This window comes from Nerophis ophidion, linkage group LG04 (genome assembly GCF_033978795.1).
Source record: "Nerophis ophidion isolate RoL-2023_Sa linkage group LG04, RoL_Noph_v1.0, whole genome shotgun sequence".
In the NCBI taxonomy this organism is placed as follows: Eukaryota; Metazoa; Chordata; class Actinopteri; order Syngnathiformes; family Syngnathidae; genus Nerophis; species Nerophis ophidion.
Genome location: NC_084614.1, coordinates 10,086,358 through 10,105,884, shown reverse-complemented (window position 1 = coordinate 10,105,884; position 19,527 = coordinate 10,086,358). Strand labels below are relative to the sequence as shown.

General features: G+C 39.0%; 1 protein-coding gene across 3 annotated transcripts in view; it reads left to right on the top strand.

Annotated features, from left to right (window-relative positions):
• Positions 1–3,703: 3,703 nt before the first annotated feature.
• The window catches only part of gabbr2 (gamma-aminobutyric acid (GABA) B receptor, 2), a 412,418-nt gene continuing 396,594 nt past the window's right edge, over positions 3,704–19,527 (top strand). Inside the window, exons 1-4 of one of the 3 annotated variants that reach the window (XM_061896996.1) lie at positions 3,827–3,897; positions 4,016–4,093; positions 16,756–16,935; positions 17,149–17,221. In XM_061896996.1, the coding sequence (XP_061752980.1) occupies positions 4,062–4,093; positions 16,756–16,935; positions 17,149–17,221 (285 nt within the window). In that variant the 5' untranslated portion in view covers positions 3,827–3,897; positions 4,016–4,061. Of the gene's footprint in view, positions 3,898–4,015; positions 4,094–16,755; positions 16,936–17,148; positions 17,222–19,527 lie in introns of those variants that run through there. The other 2 variants (XM_061896997.1, XM_061896994.1) reach the window with 2 other exon arrangements.

Here is a 19,527-nt window from a genome sequence, read left to right as displayed (position 1 = left end):
GAATTATTGACCGGGCTTCACGGTGGAAGAGGGGTTAGTGCGTCTGCCTCACAACACAAAGGTCCTGCAGTCCTGGGTTCAAATCCAGCCTCGGGATCTTTCTGTGTGGAGTTTGCATGTTCTCCCCGTGAATGCGTGGGTTCCCTCCGGGTACTCCGGCTTCCTCCCACTTCCAAAGACATGCACCTGGGGATAGGTTGATTGGCAACACTAAATGGTCCCTAGTGTGTGAATGTGAGTGTGAATGTTGTCTGTCTATTTGTGTTGGCCCTGCGATGAGGTGGCGACTTGTCCAGGGTGTACCCCGCCTTCCGCCCGATTGTAGCTGAGATAGGCGCCAGCGCCCCCCGCGACCCCGAAAGGGAATAAGCGGTAGAAAAATGGATGGATGGATGGATGGAATTATTGACCTATTCAAGGCTCCAATTACTTCAAATATTTCACTTTATAATGTTTTATGTGGAAAATATTATGTGCATACATTGTGTGGTTTCCATATAAAAACAGTGTTTTCTTTGACAAAAGAGCATAAAACAAACAAAATAATAGTTCAAACATAAAATCGACAAATATATCTGAAGTTGATCTCGTAACTAAGTGTTGAAAGTAACACAAATAATAATAAAAATGTATCACTTTATGAGTGGGGGAACCTTTTGGATCCTAAAGATTTTTAGTGGGATTTTATTTCTTTTTTCACTGTGATTACTCAGAAATAATATTTTTAAATCAATGGTGTCCTGCATTATTGATCTTTTTAGGGCTCCAATTAATTCAGATCAAACATTGCTTTCTGAATGTTTTGGGCAATGGGGGAAATACTGCATATTTCAGTTTTACTATAAAAAACAAAGTTGTCTTTGACTTAAAAGGCATTTTTTTTTTAACTTTATATCAACCTGGAGTTGATGTAGAGATTTACTGTAAGCGTTACATAAAAAATTTAAATAATAATTTGACTTGTTTTTAACATGTTAATGACAGAGACCCTCTATGGCAGGGTGTCCAAACTTTTTCCACTGAGGGCCGCAGAATGAAAAATCAAAGTATGCGGGGGCCATTTTGATATTTTTATTTTTTAAAAACAATACAATAGTTGTTGTTTTTTTTTTACCTTTATGGCTTTCATCAAATTTGGTCCCCGGTCCCCGGAAGGGTCTCAGTCATAAAAATGTTAGAAAAGAGTCAAATTATTATTTTTTTCATTTAACGCTTGAATCTCGAGATCAACTTCAGGTCCGTCTGTCGTTAGAACATTTTTTTTTATTTAGTTTTTTATGTTTATGGCTTTTATGTCAAAACCCTTATTTATATGACAAGCACACAAACTATGCAACATTTTCCCCTAAAACATTTCAAAGTGGAATATTTGACGTGAAGTAATTGGAACCCTAATAGGTCAATAATTCATAACAATAAAAAAAGAATAAGTGTTGAAAATAAGCCAAATGTATATTTATATTATTTTAATTTTAACGCTTAAATCTGTAGATCTCTTGATTATAAGATTTTATATTTTTTTTCATACTTTTTTGTTTGTTTGATGCCGATTTTGTGAAAGAAAACTTTGTTTTGCACAAAATATGCACTATTATCCCCCCCAAATATTTGAAAGTGAAATTGTTCCAGTGAAGTAATTGGAGCCTTCAGCAGGTCAGTAAGAGTCCGCACGGCAGCTTTCAATCAATCAATCACTCAATTATTATTTATATAGCCCTCAATCACTAGTGTCTCAAAGGGCTGCACAAACCACAATACAAACCACAAGGACATCCTCGGTAGAGCCCACATAAGGGCAAGGAAAACTCACACCCAGTGGGACGTCGGTGACAATGATGACTGAGAAACCTTGGAGAGGACCGCATATGTGGGCAACCCCCCTCCTCCCCCTCTAGGGGAACCGAAAGCAATGGATGTCAAGCGGGTCTAACATGATACTGTGAAAGTTCAATCCAAAGTGGATCCAACACAACCGTGAGAGTCCAGTCCAAAGTGGATCCAACACAGCAGAGAGAGTCCCGTCCACAGCGGAGCCAGCAGGAAACCATCCCAGGCGGAGGCAAATCAGCAGCGCAGGGATGTCCCAAGCCGATACACAGGCGAGCGGTCCATCCTGGGTCCCGACTCAGGACAGCCAGTACTTCATCCATGGCCACCGGACCGGACCCCCTCCACAAGGGAGAGTGGCACATAGGAGAAAAAGAAAAGAAACGGCAGATCAACTGGTCTAAAAAGGGAGTCTATTTAAAGGCTAGAGCAGGGGTGTCAAACGTACGTTTTATCCGGCTCGCGGGATGAGTATAACAATTGGTCGACATTTTTTAATGAAAGAAACTGCTGTTTTGAATGTGTCCACTGGATGTCGCAATAGCAATTTTTTTGTATCTTTGTAGATGATGCTACATATGTAAAAAAATAAAAATAAACCACATTATGTTAGTGCACTAGTCGTGGAAAATGAGCAAAGTACATAAATAACTTGCTGTAGTTATCCATCCATCCATTTTCTACCGCTTATTCCCTTTGGGGTCGCGGGGGTCGCTGGTGCCTATCTCAGCTACAATCGGGCGGAAGCCGGGCTACACCCTGGACAAGTCACCACCTCATCGCAGGGCCTGCTGTAATTAGATTTTGATATTTTTATTTTTTATTTTGATACATTGAAAATGAACACCAATGAGTTGACTGATGAACATTATCACATAATTTATTCAGAAAGTATAAATAACAACAAATAAAAATATAACACAAACATGTAAGCGTAAAAAAAACCTAACAACAATATGATTTGTACATTGTCAGAATGTGCTTATTCTATTTTTAAACAAATAAAACAATCTGAAGTTGTCTTTATTTTTAAGTTATCGTGCCGTGATTTTACCAGTCCGGCCCACTTGAGAGTAGATTTTTCTCCATGGGGCCCCCCATCTAAAATGAGTTCGACACCCCTAATCCAAACAGATAACAAAGCATATGACGCCAAAACGGCAATTGCAACATAAATACAATATTATCATATAAATTATTCAAAAAGTATAAATAACGACAAAAAAATATATAGCGTGGAATTAACCGCAACATGTAAGTGTAAATAACCCCGACAAAATTATGATTTGTACATTGTCAGAATGTGCTTATTCTATTTTTAAACAAAGAAAACAATCTGAAGTTGTCTTTATTTTTAAGTTATCGTGTCGTGATTTTACCAGTCCGGCCCACTTGAGAGTAGATTTTTCTCCATGTGGCCCCCCATCTAAAATGAGTTTGACACCCCTCCGCTAGAGTATACAAATGAGTTTTAAGATGAGACTTAAATGCTTCTACTTAAGCAGCTTTGTGTTATTAGTGTCAACACTGCAACTTTTTCTTGTTACATGTCACTGTTTACTCTTTTATTACACTCTTTTATGTTTTAAATTTTTATTTTACTATTTGTTAGAATGGGCCGGGGGCCATTAACAAATTAACTGGGGGCCACAAATGGCCGCACTTTGGACACACCTGCTCTATGGTCCCTGGGAGTCCTAAAGGTAAAAAAAAAAGAATCCATTTATTTTGTTATGGTTTGAAAATAAAAAAATATCAAAACGGCCCCCGCATGGTTTAATTTTTCCGTGTGTGGCCCTCAGTGGAAAAAGTTTGGACACCCCTGAATTATGTCATTCTCATGTTCCACCAGCAGAGTGCGCATGCGTCACAGGCAAATAGTGCCGCGTCATTGATTGCGAGTGTGAGAGCAACACAGGTTTTTTTTCTTCAGGCTAATTAACGTTCAGAAAGTTGTTCAAACTTCACTTTGGTTTTAGTTTTTGGTTTTAGAGGGTTCGTACCTCGATGAAAGACAACATTTTCGAAGGTGACTTCTGTTGGTCTTGTGCTTTGTCGACGGAAACTCCGGTGAGTGGAATGATGCTAGCCTTGTAGCTTACCATCCTAGTTGAAGCTATCTTGGCTAATTGTTAACTGTTGAGTTATAGTAAGTATTGTTGTTAAAACTTCACTCTGGTTCTTAAAGGTGTCCTACTTCATTGAAAGACTGCATTTTGTTGAATGTCGTTCCTATGGATCTTGTGCTTGGTCGAATGCAATTCTGGTGAGTGGAATGTAAATAGCCCTGAAGCTTAGCAAGCTAGTTGCCCAATCTTGGCTAATCGTTCACTTAATTGTGTTCATTTAAGTGTCAATGTGAATAAAACCATTCAGGTGTTGTGAACGTAAAAACGTAAAGGCCTACTGAAACGAGATTTTCTTATTTAAACGGGGTTAGCAGGTCCATTCTATGTGTCATACTTGATCATATTGCAATATTGCCATATTTTTGCTGAAAGGATTTAGTAGAGAACATCGACGATAAAGTTCGAAACTTTTGGTCGCTAATAAAAAAGCCTTGCCTGTACCGGAAGTAGCAGACGATGTGCGCGTGACGTCACGGGTTGTGGAGCTCCTCACATCTGAACATTGTTTACAATCATGGCCACAAGCAGCGAGAGCGATTCGGACCGAGAAAGCGACGATTTCCCTATTAATTTGAGCGAGGATGAGGATAGTGAGAGTGAAGGACTAGAAAAAAAAAAAAAAAGGCGAGAGCAGTGAGAGCGATTCAGATATTATTAGACACATTTACTAGGATAAATCCCTTATCTGCTTATTGTGTTACTAGTGTTTTAGTGAGATTATATTTGTACCTGAAAATCGGAGGGGTGTGGCCACGGGTGTGGTGACCGCCAGTGTCTCCGGTGGAAGGAGGTAAAAGAGTCCGCAGCTGCAGGAGGACGCAAGCTCCGCTCATGTCTACGATAAGAGCTGACCTATTACTACAATTTTCTCACCGAAACCTGCCGGTTGACATGTGGTCGGAACCATGTTCGCCTTACCGCTCTGTTCCATAGTAAAGCTTCACCTTCGGGAATGTAAACAAGGAAACACCCGGTTGTGTTTGTGTGGCTAAATGCAGCTGCAATACACCGCTTCCCGCCTCCATCGTTCTTCTTTGACTTCTCCATTATTAATTGAACAAATTGCAAAAGATTCAGCAACACAGATGTCCAGAATACTGTGTAATTATGCGATTAAAGCAGACTACTTATAGCTTGGATCGGGCTGGAAAAAAATGTCCGCTACAATCCGAGACGTCACGCGCACGCGTCATCATACGCGTGATCATTAGGGTTGGGTATCGTTTGAATTCGAACGATTCCGATTCTTTGTTTCGATTCCGATTCCTGACGATTCTCGATTCCGATTCTTTCTTTAAAAAAAAAAAAAAAGGCAGGGTCAAAAAAAAGTTTAGGACATTTTAAATGAGCTAGCTAACCTATAGTCTTTCTGAATGAAATAGTCTGATATTTCTCCATCAATTTTAATTCTATTAACTTTTTATGAACTTTACATTCCTCACAGGGCTGTTTTCAACAAGAATATAAATATCAAATCTATGAACTTGAATATAAATATTATAAATTATGAATACATTTTCACAGGGGTACACTTTCATCAAGAGAGCTTTATTTTTGAAAACCTCATGAAAACACATTTACACATAAGTGTATGATGCTGCAGGAAACCTCATGAAAACACTTTTTTTTTTGTGAAATAAAGCCACACTTTCGACCGTCAACGCCCGCTATCCATGCTTGACTGACTCGCTCGGCTATGCTAACACTTCCGGCGGTGGGCGCTTCTTCGTTGGTGTTCAGCGGCTTCTTCTTCCGGGTCGTGCACTAATTGACTGAAAGATTGCGTGCTTGCCGCCTTTGTGGCGCAAACGTGATGACGTCACGTTACCGCTGGGAAAATGCATTTTTTGACAATATGATTTGCTTGAGCGGCTAAGAGACCCAATTGCAAGCGTAAGAAAATGGATTGAAGGATGGGCGAAAAAGGACAGATTAAAAAAAATGTCAAAATACCATTTTTTTCTTTTAGTCTGGACTACTCGCGGGCCGGATTTTGGACGCTGGCGTGCCGTATCTGCCTAGGAGACCCAGTAATAAGCGGTGGAAAATTGATTGATGGATGGGCGAAAAGGCCCTGCGATGAGTTGGCGACTTGTCCAGGGTGTACCCTGCCTTCCGCCCGACTGTAGCTGAGATAGGCGCCAGCGCCCCCCGCGACCCCAAAAGGGAATAAGCATTAGAAAATGGATGGATGGGCGAAAAGGGACAGATTAGAAAAAAATATAATTAAAAAAAACAAAAACATCTTTTTTTTTTTCTAGTCGGGACTACCCGCGGGCCGGATTTTAAAAGTTAAAAGGGCCAATGATAGTCACATACACAATAATTAAAAAAATAAATATACTGTGTGTAGATATATATATATTTTTTTTACTTGGTATTACCCGCGGGCTGGATTTTGGATGCTGGCGTGCCTTATCTGTCTAGGAGACCCAGTAACAAGCGGTAGAGAATGGATTGTTGGATGGGCGAAAAAGGACAGATTAAAAAAAATTATAATCTAAAAATAAATAAAAGCAATTTATATTTACTTTTTAGCCAGGACGACTCGCGGGCCGGATTTTGGACGCTGGTGTGCCGTATCTGGCTTGCGGGCCGTAGTTTGGGGACCCCTGCACTATACCGTATTTTTGCGACCATAGAGCGCACCGTAATAAAAGGCGCTGTGTTAGTTGTGAAGTGAAGTGTATTATATTTGTATAGCTCTTTTCTCTAGTGACTCAAAGTGAAACACAATATCTAAGTTACATTCAAGCTAGTGTGGGTACATTATAACATTCTTCTTCATATTGCATTAATATATGCTCATTTTAAACTTTCATGCAGAGAAGGAAATCACAACTACCGTATTTTTCGGACTAAAAGTCGCAGTTTTTTCATAGTTTGGCCGAGGGTGCGACATATACTCCGGAGCGACTTAAGTGTGAAATTATTAACACATTACGGTAAAATATCAAATATCATTTATCTCATTCGCGGAAAAGACGAAGAAAATGTCACCAATCGTCAGCAATCGTCACATACAGGTCAACCAATAAGAATTTGGCGGGGTAGGGGTATGGCAGAAGTGCATTGTTGGTCATGGAACGCTAACTGCTATATGCTTCTGCCATAGCTATTAAAATGGATCATTTCATCGTTGGCGGTAACTTATAAAAACTGAGAAGGGCTGAACACAAATTGGACCGAAAAGGAAATCATGTACTGCAGATTACAAGATGGACGTAGTGAAAACGACAAGAGGAAGCGGCGCATACCTTTGGAGTTGGCAGAGTTGTTTTGAAGCGACATTGAGGAAGAAGATTTCATGGGATTTATCGATTAGGAGTGACAGATTGTTTGGTAAAGGTATAGCATGTTCTATATGTTATAGTTATTTTTAATGACTCTTACCATCATATGTTATTTAAACATACCAGGCACCTTCTCAGTTGGTTACTTATGTCTCATATAACGTACACCTATTCAGCCTGTTGTTCACTATTCTTTATTTATTTATTTTAAATTGCCTTTCAAATGTCTATTCTTGATGTTGGATTTTATCAAATAAATTTCCCCCAAAAATGCGACTTATATTCCAGTGCAACATATGTTTTTTTCCTTCTTTATTATGCATTTTCGGTCAGTGCGACTTATACTCCAGAGCGATTTATAATCCGAAAAATATGGTAAATCAATTTACCAAAACTGTATTTATTAAAGTTATTGGCAGGTGACTTTTCAAATGATGCTACATTTTAGCAGTAATGCTACTTTTCGTAGCAACGCTTATACCCAGAGGTGGGTAGAGTAGCCAGAAATTGTACTCAAGTAAGAGTACTGTTACTTTAGAGATTTATTACTCAAATAAAAGTAAAGAGTAATCACCCAAATATTTACTTGAGTAAAAGTAAAAAGTATGTTGTGAAAAAACTACTCAAGTACTGAGTAACTGATGAGTAACCTGTTCGTTTAATGATTACAGCAACAAATAATGCACAAAAACATAAAAATAGCAATGAGCAAATTCAGAGCCAGGAATATCTCTTAAGCAACTAAAACAATATATATTAAGTAATAATACATTAAAATAAAAATAAAATTAAGGCAAATTGAGCCACAATAACTTAACAGCACCATGGGCTCCGTAGGCATTCATTGATTGATTGATTGATTGATTGAAACTTGTATTAGTAGATTGCACAGTACAGTACATATTCCGTACAATTGACCACTAAATGGTAACACCCCAATAAGTTTTTCAACGTTAATCAACTACTTAATAAATGACCAAGTCGAGGTGATCTACCTCATATGTACATGTACGTACACACATATCATATATATTTATATATACATATACATACACATCATATATATATCTACAGTATATATATATATATATATATATATATATATATATATATATATATATATATATATATATATATATATATATATATATGTATATATGTATATATATATATATATATATATATATATATATATATATATATATGTATATATGTATATATATATATATATATATATATATATATATATATATATATATATATATGTATATATATATATATATATATATATATATATATATATATATATATATATATATATGTATATATATATATATATATATATATATATATATATATATATATATATATGTATATATATATATATATATATATATATATATATATATATATATATATATGTATGTATGTATGTATGTATGTATACATATATATACATTTATATATACAGTATATAATTTATATTGATTTATTTTGCCGTTTTTGTTCACATGTTGAAGGTTTTTTAATGAATATACATGCATGTTTAACGTATAGATTCCTATCTTTAATGAAGACAAGAATATAAGTTGGTGTATTACCTGATTCTGATGACTTGCATTGATTGGAATCAGACAGTATAGTGCTGATAACGTCCCGGTTTTCGAATGGAGGAGAAAAAAAGTTCCTCTTTTCCGTCTACCACATGAAAGTCGTTGGTTTTCGGCATCTTATTTGTCCAGCTTCCATATTCGTTTTTATACACTTTACAAGAAATACATTGGTGGCAAACTCCGTAGCTTGCTAGTTTGCGCTGGCTTTCGGAGACTCTTATTTTGTTAGCGCAGGCGCGATTGAGCGGCACTTTTATTTTGAAGACAGGAACTGTGCGATCAGTCTTTAGGCTTTTGATGGGAAGTACGGTTGAAATAAAAAGTGTCTATTTTCCTTTACACTTTCGATTGATTGGTTGATTGATTGAAACTTTTATTAGTAGATTGCACAGTACAGTACATATTCCGTACAGTTGACCACTAAATGGTAACACCCCAATAAGTTTTTCAACATGTCAGGTTCTACGTGTGACGGTCACGTGACCACCTGGCTCTGTTTGATTGGTCCAACGTCACCAGTGACTGCATGTGATTGGTGAAACGCAGGCATGCCTAGTTCCTACTTTGAATGCGTGTCTGACAAAATCAAAACAAACAAAGCGTGCATTAACAGATCGATAAAAAAAAAGAGTAGCGGGTAGCGACCTGATTGCAGATAAATGGAGCGGAGTAAAAGTAGTGTTTCTTCTCTATAAATATACTCAAGTAAAAGTAAAAGTATGTCGCATAAAAACTACTCTTGGAAGTACAATTTATCCCAAAAGTTACTCAAGTAGATGTAACGGAGTAAATGTAGCGCGTTACTACCCACCTCTACTTATACCCCACACTTGACAAATTAAAGTTGGCTATTCGACATCTTCCCGCTTGAAGCCGAACCACTGCCAGACGATGGACCCCCTGCTGTTTTTCTTGGGAATTAATTTTTCCTTCATTCGCACCTTCTTTCTCTTGTATTACCACTCGCATGGCTTCGCTAGCATCACAGCTAACGTTCCCCAGTCTGCTACCTCTCTTCTCCGTGAGGGCGTATACGTATGTGACGTGTGTAAATTTTTGCGCTTGCTGTCTGTGAGAAGGAGACACAAGAAGGAGTGGGGAAGAGCATGTTGTGTAATGCTCGCAGCTGAAAGCAACTGCGTGAGAATGAATACTCAAATATCACCATATAGTCATTTTCTATATCGCACAGGGACAAACCCGCGATATATCGCGTATATCGATATATCGCCCAGCCCTACTTCCAAGCTCATCAAACATGCTTTCTTTCTCTTGCTGCTTGCCCCCGGTGAGGAATCGCCCCCGGACTTGTTGGTATGCATACAATTTGACTCGGGACTGCGAAAGCAATTATTGAAATAGCTGTGACTGTAGACACAAACTTGTTTGTTGGTGTTTAAAGTATTCCATTTTCATGTTGCATCAGCGCCTGCCTTTGATCTCAGGTTGGATTAAGGTTGTGTATTATTATGTCCAACTTTTTATAACCTTGTGACTCACAAAATTCTGCAATCAAATGTGAGAAAGGAAAAAAAAATAGCTCGATGAATTTTTAAGAAGGTGATGGCGTGGAGTTGATGAATGTTCCATCAGGCGTCCCTCCTCATCCTTTACACAAGCTGCAAAAGGAAGCTTCCTCAGCGTGAATACATGAAATATGAGGGCACACACGCCATCTTTCACGCGTCCTTTTTCTAAGCACATTCAATTGGCCGCGCTACAATGTCAGACGTTTCCTGTTGAGGGATGCCCTCGAGCCGTCGCATTAATCTCCTTTTTAACAGGAAGCAAGGGTGATCCATGTGTCTTTTCGCTTTTGACTTAAGTGCTTAAAACTCGCTTTGGCCCTCTAAAAAGGCATTACAAGATGGCCGCCATACGTTGACTTAGACCAGGGATGTTTAAACTTTTTGAGATGAGGGATGCATTGGGCTAAAAAATTTGGCAAACTGCATGTAAAGTAACAATTTGGGTTGTCTCGATACTTAGACTTAGACAAACTTTAATGATCCACAAGGTACCGGTACCAAAATGTCTTTCGATTCTTTTCGATACTTCTCTAAATGAGGGACCACAAAAATGGCATTATTTCTTTATTTTAACAAAAAATCTTAGAGTACATTAAACATATATTTCTTATTGCAATTGAAGAACAATTTTGTCCTTAAATAAAATAGTGAACATACTAGACAATTTGTCTTTTAGTTGTCAGTAAGCAAACAAAGGCTCCTAATTTGTCTGCTGACTTATGCAGTAATATATCAGGGTTTCCCGCAGCGCTTTGTTGTTAAGGCGGCCGCCCTAACAACAAAGAGCCACCGCCTAAACTAAAGTCTCACATTTTTTAATTAAAAAAAAAAGTTTTTATTTATTTATTTTTGTCCTGTCCAGCTTCTCAGGCAAATCATATAGTTGATGTAAATGCCCATATCGGCTGTTCAGATTTACTTTACAAAAGAGAAGTGTAGGATACTTCTCTTGTTGCCTTATTTGTATTTGACTTTATTAAATGCATTTATATTATTATTTGGTGCTAAACTAATGTCTTAACAAACTGCTATGCTTCATACTGCCTCTGTCAGTGCTTCTCTGCAGCACCCAGCATTGTCCCACCCACACAACCATCTGATTGGTTACACACAGAGCGGTAACAGCCAATCAGCAGCGCGTATTCAGAGCGGTAACAGCCAATCAGCAGCGCGTATTCAGAGCACTTGGAGTCAGTGCTCACGGCAGATGCAGGCAGAGAGGAGAGACGGTGCGGGTTAGCAGAAATGTGTTTAGCAGGTGAGCATCAGGCAGCTGACTCTCTCCAAATGATAATTAACACCTCCCAGTCAACTACTAGTAACATCACTATGAGCCCGTTGACATAATGTTAAATGAAGAGTTTATGTCTCTGATAGTTGATAGAGTAATAATGTAAGTGCATCATAAAGCCTACATGAACTCCATGGTGTTCAGGAATGAATAGTCTCTCCAATTGCTATTGTACTATTTTTTCAGCTATAGTTACATTAATCATTAGTAATGTAGCAGCCTAGTTTCCCTGCTATCGCATGTTGATAAAAATATAACATTTACTGTACATAATAAACATCATCTACATGCTTCTCAAATGCTGTAATAAATTAAGCATGATGAGTTGAGCATATGTCAGCATGTGGCCCCACTTTTAACTCTTTTTTTTTTTTTTTTCCCCCAAACACTTATCGCAAACGCTTATTTACAGTAAATCATTAATTTGACTCAGTCATTATTTTGTCTTAGTTTTTACTAAGTCAAAATAATGACAATTAGTATCTCAGGTAACTAGGACTGTTTTGTGCTTTGTTTTTACTTTAGGTAAATAGTATTGAAATATATATTGTATATCGTCACCCAGCCCCTTTCCCGGGCGATGCCCCCTTGCCCGTGGAGATACACCACCTTAACTAACAAATATTCTGGGGGAAACACTGCATTTGATGTCATTTCTCATTCTATTTTGTCAAAATTATAAAGGACAAGCTGTAAAAAATTATTATTAATTCACATGTTCATTTACTGTTAATGTTTTATTTCCATTTCAACATGGTCTATCTACACTTATGTTAAAATGTAATAATCACTTATTCAGTTTGTTAATTTACATTAGTTTTGGATGATACCACAAATGTAGGTATTGATCAGATACCAAGTAGTTACAGGATCATAAATTGGTAATTTTCAAAGTCCTCATGTGTCCAGGGACGTGTTTTCTGAGTTAATAAACATAATATTAATTCTAAAAAAAGGAAAAAAGTTTGAACGATAAGTATCGACTAGATATGCTCCTGTACTTGGTATCATTACAGTGGATGTTAGGTGTAGACCCACCCGTGGCATTAGTTTACATTGTGATGCCGGTAAGCTACGGTGTGTAATGAAGCATGTTTAGCTATTCCTCGTCCTGCAGTGATAATGATCCTTGTAAGAAGCATACTTTATTTGTCGCCATGGAGGCGAGGATTTGTGATTTACAAGTAGCTAAAAAACTGCCGACTACGGATGGACGTTCGCCGCTAGCTAACTAGCCATATTTTATAGCATATCTTCCTGAGGGCGTTTCAGTGTTATAACTTCACCTTTATCTTTAGTTTTCAGGCCAAAACGCGTCCCTTCTCCCTTTTCTGTTTACACACTGTCTGCTTGTAAGTACTCTGTGATTGTCCGCTGCCGAACATGCTCCTTTGCCCGTAAAACCAGCAATGTCATGACGTGTCAATGCGGCGTCATGCCAGAGAACTGGCACTTTTCAGAGTATAGTACCGTTTTTTAATCATTAGTACCGCAATGATAGATGGATAGATAGTACTATATTGATTCCTTTGGGAGAGTTCCCTCAGGAAAATTAAAATACCCGTATACTGGTACTATACCAGTACTACAGTATATACCATACAACCCTAATAACAATTTTTATATATATTAGGGGTGTGCATCTCTGATATGCATCGAGATACATGGGTTATGATACGATTCACTGACAATACTTTTTAAAACATTTCGATTCGATGCAATGTGATGCAGATGTAAGCTTTGCATGGTGAAAAGAAAAATAAATGACGTGTGTGTGTGGGTGTGAATAAGGTTAGGTGGGATTTACTCTGGATAACCTTATCCGGCTTAGTGTAAACGGGATCTTAGTGTAGAAATTAATAAACTTTTCAAAGTGACATTCTGCTGGTTACTGTGCAGCTAAGTCTTTATCTTGAGCACAATAAACAGTGTAGTAGATGCTGTGATTACCTCGCAGAGTTGTGGCTAAGTTGGGGCTGTAAGTCTTTTATATCAGTGTCCTTGTCTTGCCAGATTTTAGCTCTGCTAGCATTAGCATCCTTTGCTCCCTCGTTGCCCGCTTGAGTGTCTCCGTGCCGCAACAGGCTAGTTAGGGTGCCGTTACTTAATTGCTGTTTTCCAAACGTTAAAAATAGCCATACTTTTATATCCAATTGATTATTATTAAAAAAAAAAAAAAAAATCTGAACATTTACCACCCTTTAGATTTTAATATTTGGGGGTGCATTGTTTATTAACTGTTTTGGTGCTATCTGTCTACGGGACTGTTATTCTCGTATTACGTCATCACAGAAGTCTCGCAAGATTAGAGCGGTCATATTTTGCAGCAGAGCTTTAATCACCCTATTCATGGCTCTCCAACCGGACATCAACCGATCCATACTGGGTATGGATTGATCGCTCTTTCCGCTCTTTAGTTTAGTTGTATTATTTGTTTTACATTGTTAAATGTTAGATTATCAAATTTGATTAAAAGGCTGAAGAGTTGAGATATTCACCAACGAACCAAATCAAAGGTTGGACTCCGCCAAGGCTGTCCTTTGTCACCCATTCTGTTCATAACTTTTATGGACAGAATTTCTAGGCGTTGTCAAGGCGTTGAGGGGTTCCGGTTTGGTGGCCACGGGATTAGGTCTCTGCTTTTTGCAGATGATGTAGTCCTGATGGCTTCATCTGGCCGGGATCTTCAGCTCTCACTGGATCGGTTCGCAGCCGAGTGTGAAGCGACCGGAATGAGAATCAGCACCTCCAAGTCCGAGTCCATGGTTCTCGCCCGGAAAAGGGTGGAGTGCCATCTCCGGGTTGGGGAGGAGACCCTGCCCCAAGTGGAGGAGTTCAAGTACCTAGGAGTCTTGTTCACGAGTGGGGGAAGAGTGGATCGTGAGATCGACAGGCGGATCGGTGCGGCGTCTTCAGTAATGCGGACGTTGTATCGATCCGTTGTGGTGAAGAAGGAGCTGAGCCGGAAGGCAAAGCTCTCAATTTACCGGTCGATCTACGTTCCCATCCTCACCTATGGTCATGAGCTTTGGGTCATGACCGAAAGGATAAGATCACGGGTACAAGCGGCCGAAATGAGTTTCCTCCGCCGGGTGGCGGGGCTCTCCCTTAGAGATAGGGTGAGAAGCTCTGTCATCCGGGAGGAGCTCAACGTAAAGCCGCTGCTCCTCCACATCGAGAGGAGCCAGATGAGGTGGTTTGGGCATCTGGTCAGGATGCCACCCGAACGCCTCCCTAGGGATGTGTTTAGGGCACGTCCAGCTGGTAGGAGGCCACGGGGAAGACCCAGGACACGTTGGAAAGACTATGTCTCCCGGCTGGCCTGGGAACGCCTCGGGATCCCCCGGGAAGAGCTAGATGAAGTGGCTGGAGATAGGGAAGTCTGGGCTTCCCTGCTTAGGCTGCTGCCCCCGCGACCCGACCTCGGATAAGCGGAAGATGATGGATGGATGGATGGATGGATGAACCAAATCTACTGACTGGCTCATTGACATGAACGATGGGTTTGTTTTTATTCAAAGCGTGACAGTGATGAAACATTTACATATCAAACAAGACAGAAACCGCGGCAGCTTTGCACATAGTAGGTGTGTCTTCTCTCTGCTGTGACCGGAATGGAATGGACTTCATTGTCATTAAAAGTACAAGGAAATTTATTTTCAGTACAAGCTGTCTAAGAGCAGACATTCAGTAGACAGGACCGCCTGTGAGGGGAGGCTCACAGCAGCACCGCTTTTACGTTGAGGACATTATTGTTCGGTGCTTTCATGCCTCTAAACATCAAAAACAAATTGCTCGATTTATCGCTATTCGCTGTTGAGAAAGAATCACGAAGAGTAATTGGAAAGAATCTAGATTTAGCCAGAAAGTCGCCAAGTTGACAACACTGCGCTGAGGTGAGTGTACAAAATAAAGACGCAAAGACCTGCTCTACGTTGCTTCTGATTGGTTCACATTGTGTGGTGTCTTCCCTGATTTGCTAGATTTAGGCAAAATAATTTATGGATTCGTCTGTAACAGTTTTTTTTTTTTGGGGTCCTTTCCAGCCACTCAGGAAGATCATAGTGTTGATGTAGATGCCCATATCTGCAGTACAGATTTACTTTACTAAAGAAGTGCGGGATGCTTCTCCTGTTGCCTTATTTGTATCTGACTTTATTAATTGCATTTATATTAATGTTTGGCGCAGCCAGACTGGAGCAGGACGGGATAGAAAGAAGAAAAAAAAGAAAGACGTGGGAAATTGCGGGCACAAGACAGAGACAACAGAAACATCGGCAAATACAATATGTACAAATATGATATGAAAAGTAATAGCAGAGAAGCAGTTGGTGAAGTAAATATTAATAACACAGAAATGACAATGAACATTATTTCACTACAAATGGAGCAATCAAATACCAATAGAAATAGCACTGTTGATAATGAATAATAATAATAATTACTTCTATCAATAATAAAATAGTTTGAAATGCAACGATGCATATATGTAATGATAACTTGAATAAAAAAATAAACAGATAAATGGAGGGGAAGAAATAGAAGCAAACGTATTAACTTTGTAGATTGTTATAGTAACATTCAGTTAAGCTTTGTCAGTGTGCCATGTTTTACCCAGTTTCTCCTAGGGGAACATTGTTAATATATGTTTGATGAACCGTGATTATGTGCATGAGTGTATGTATCCATGTGTGCTTGTATATGTACATTATGTATATATTTTTACAATGAATGTATATGTACAGTATGTGTATATGTATGTTTGTACAATGAATGTATATGTACAGTATGTATACTTATTTGAACATTATATGTACATGTATATGTACAGTATGTGTATATGTATGTTTGTACAGTGAATGTATATGTACAGTATGTATACTTATTTGAACATTATATGTACATGTATATGTATCTTTGTACAGTGAATGGTGTGGATGTATGTGGGAGCGTATGTCCCTGTGTGTGTGTGTGTAGCTAAGTACCAATGTGTGCATGTACGTAAGTCAGTATATTTGTTTGAAACATTATGTATGAGTATGTATTTGTATGTACAATATATTTGTCTCCCAGTGTGTACGGGAGCCAAAGTACGCCTCCATCCACCCAGAGAGCCCAAGTACGCCTCCAGCCACCCAGAGAGCCCAACCCAAAGCAGCAGGCGTGGTGCCCAGGGAACAAGGGACCTCCGGTCCCACGCAATCAGGCCGGCCAGCGACAGGACTCCCACCGTGCCTGTGATTGGTTATGTCGGTAAGACAATCAGAAATACTGGAACTACGGGAGGAAACAGTTTATATATTATACAAAAAATTAATATTGATAATAAATGGAAGGGGAAATATAAGCGTGAGAAATGTCAAGTGTTAAGGGTTAAATTGCGTGACTCTCATGCTCAAAGCGTGCGGCTTGGCAGCTCTGAGCTAGGTCTTGAAGAGTATAGTAAATGCAGTCTTTACCTCGCAGGGTTGTGACTCAGTTGGAGCTGGAAATCTTAGCTCCCTCATCGCCGGCCTGTGTTTTGATGCCTTCACAACAGGTGAGTGCTCGGATTAGTCGTGCTGCCTCCTCTTTATCGCTGCTTTCCAAACATAAAAAATGGCCATACTTTTATCCAACTGTCCATCCATCCAGTTTCTACCGCTTGTCCCTTTCAGAGATCATTCTTAAAAAATAAAAAATCCAAACATTTACCACACTTTAGATTTAAAATTCGGGAGGGGCATTGTTTGTGAACTCTTTTTTTGGATGCTGTCAGCCATGATGTTGCTTTGTCGTGGTCGGCCGCAAACGAGAGCGGCACTCTTGTATTACGTCATCACAGAAGTCTCGCAAGATTAGCGCAGCCATATTTCGTATCAGGTCTACGATCAACCGATTCATGACTTTGCAATCGGACATTGACCGATCTATATATTACATGTAGATCCATCCAGAGGCTCGCCAAACGATGTATTCTTATCTCTCAAGTTAATATCGGTTATTGGTTTGTATCAATTTCCTACATGTATGTGTTTACGCCCACATACATGCAGGACTTCCGCTTAATCTAATTGAATGTCACGCGCCACCACAGCTTTTTCATTACTGCCACCCCTTAAATAATTTATTATAAATTTTTTTTGTCTTGAAAATGAATTGAAGTAACATTATGTATGAAGAAATCACACAAAGTCTGATGCTGTTTTTAACTTTTATTACCAATTTTATATTAAACGGCACGATTCCAATAAGATTTACCTCCCGTGAAAACACTTCGTTATCCTTTATCAATCACCTTTCAGGCACGGACAGTGTTTTTGCAAACATGGTAAAAACTGAGATTAAATCCAAACCACACAAACATAAAACATTAACACCAGCTGGTCAGATCTGGAGCATTGTCAGCATGTCTGTGATGTGGACAGAATTTTTACAAAGAGAAAGTCCAATCGGAGCAACAGTGCCAAGCAAGTGTGACGTCGTGCTCGCTGCAGTTTGCCTTTTGTCAGAGATTTAGGGGCAGCAGTAGAGACTCTAAACAAGACTACATTTTATAATAATCTCCCCCACCCCCATTATGTGTTGTGCTTGGATGTTTCTTATAATACACACAAAGTTCAGTGAACAGGTTGGGTTGTTTGTGCTGACTTTTTGTGTTAGTCCATTTGCGTCTTGGATTGAGTCGTATATAAAAAAATGCTGTGCTGTGTAGACTTAAAAAATAAATTCATGGTCATTAACCTGAAATACGTTGTCCTCCAGATGGTGGCAAATTTGCAGCAGATTTACTGTCAGATATTTAAAATGAAAGTAGAGGTACCCCGCAGGTCAGCTTCCTTATTAAACATGTGGTCTCACGGTCCAAATTAAACACACCACTGGGACGCACCTGGCCAACGGACCGTAGTTTGGACACCACTAATTTAGATTGTTACCGCGTTTTTTTCCTGACTGCTCAAGTGCAAACATCTGCGTGGTTACTTTGCAGCGCGTCCGTCATCATGCTGCAATTAGCGGTAATGTGTTAGCTTGACATCTCGTTAGGCAAAGACCAGCACCACGCGGGGCACTGATTGAATGCGCCATGAATGATTCATGGAACAGAGTGAACGTTTTTTGATCGAGTTTGATTTTGCTGTGTTGATTGTTGGTGGAATTAGGAGATTGTTTCATAAGTCAATCATCAGATGGCTCAAATATTCAAGGGATATGTTGACCCTCAAGTGAAAACTCCTCAGATGTCCTTAAACGATTTGGATTTGATTGACAGGTATTGTTTCTAACCTTTGCATGCTGCTGAGCCACAATGCGGCAGATTTGTAATTAGGGCCTATAAAAAAACAATTGGGGGCTCGTACTTGGCTAATCCCTTTGTTAGAATCATATATAAATGTCAGACTAAAACTGAATTGTATGAAAACTGAAGCAATTTTTTCTGTAATAACATTTTTCAATCCAATTAATCTGCTCCAGAAACGCAAAAATATGAATACAATGGATCGCTTTTACTCAATCTTCTGCATTTCTTACGCATCCATGGTAGTTGCGTTTGGTCTAGTCCTTAATGTTGGTCGTACATGTCGCATCTTCTCTTTTCATCCATCTTGCCTTTAATCAGCTTTATACACTTTTCTGATCTAATTACCAAAATATTTTAGTTTTTGTGGTTACATTTGGTTTTTTTTTTTTTTTTTTTACCATTCTTCCTTTTTATTCGTTTGTGTGTTTGTTTTGAAATCCATCTTTGACTAGTGATTGGTACTGAAGGCGCTCCTTTTTTAGCACTGACTGCACTCGCTGATCACTCCAGCTGCACTGAGAGCGTACTCAGCCAATATACTTCGAGGTAATGTCGCCATTTTC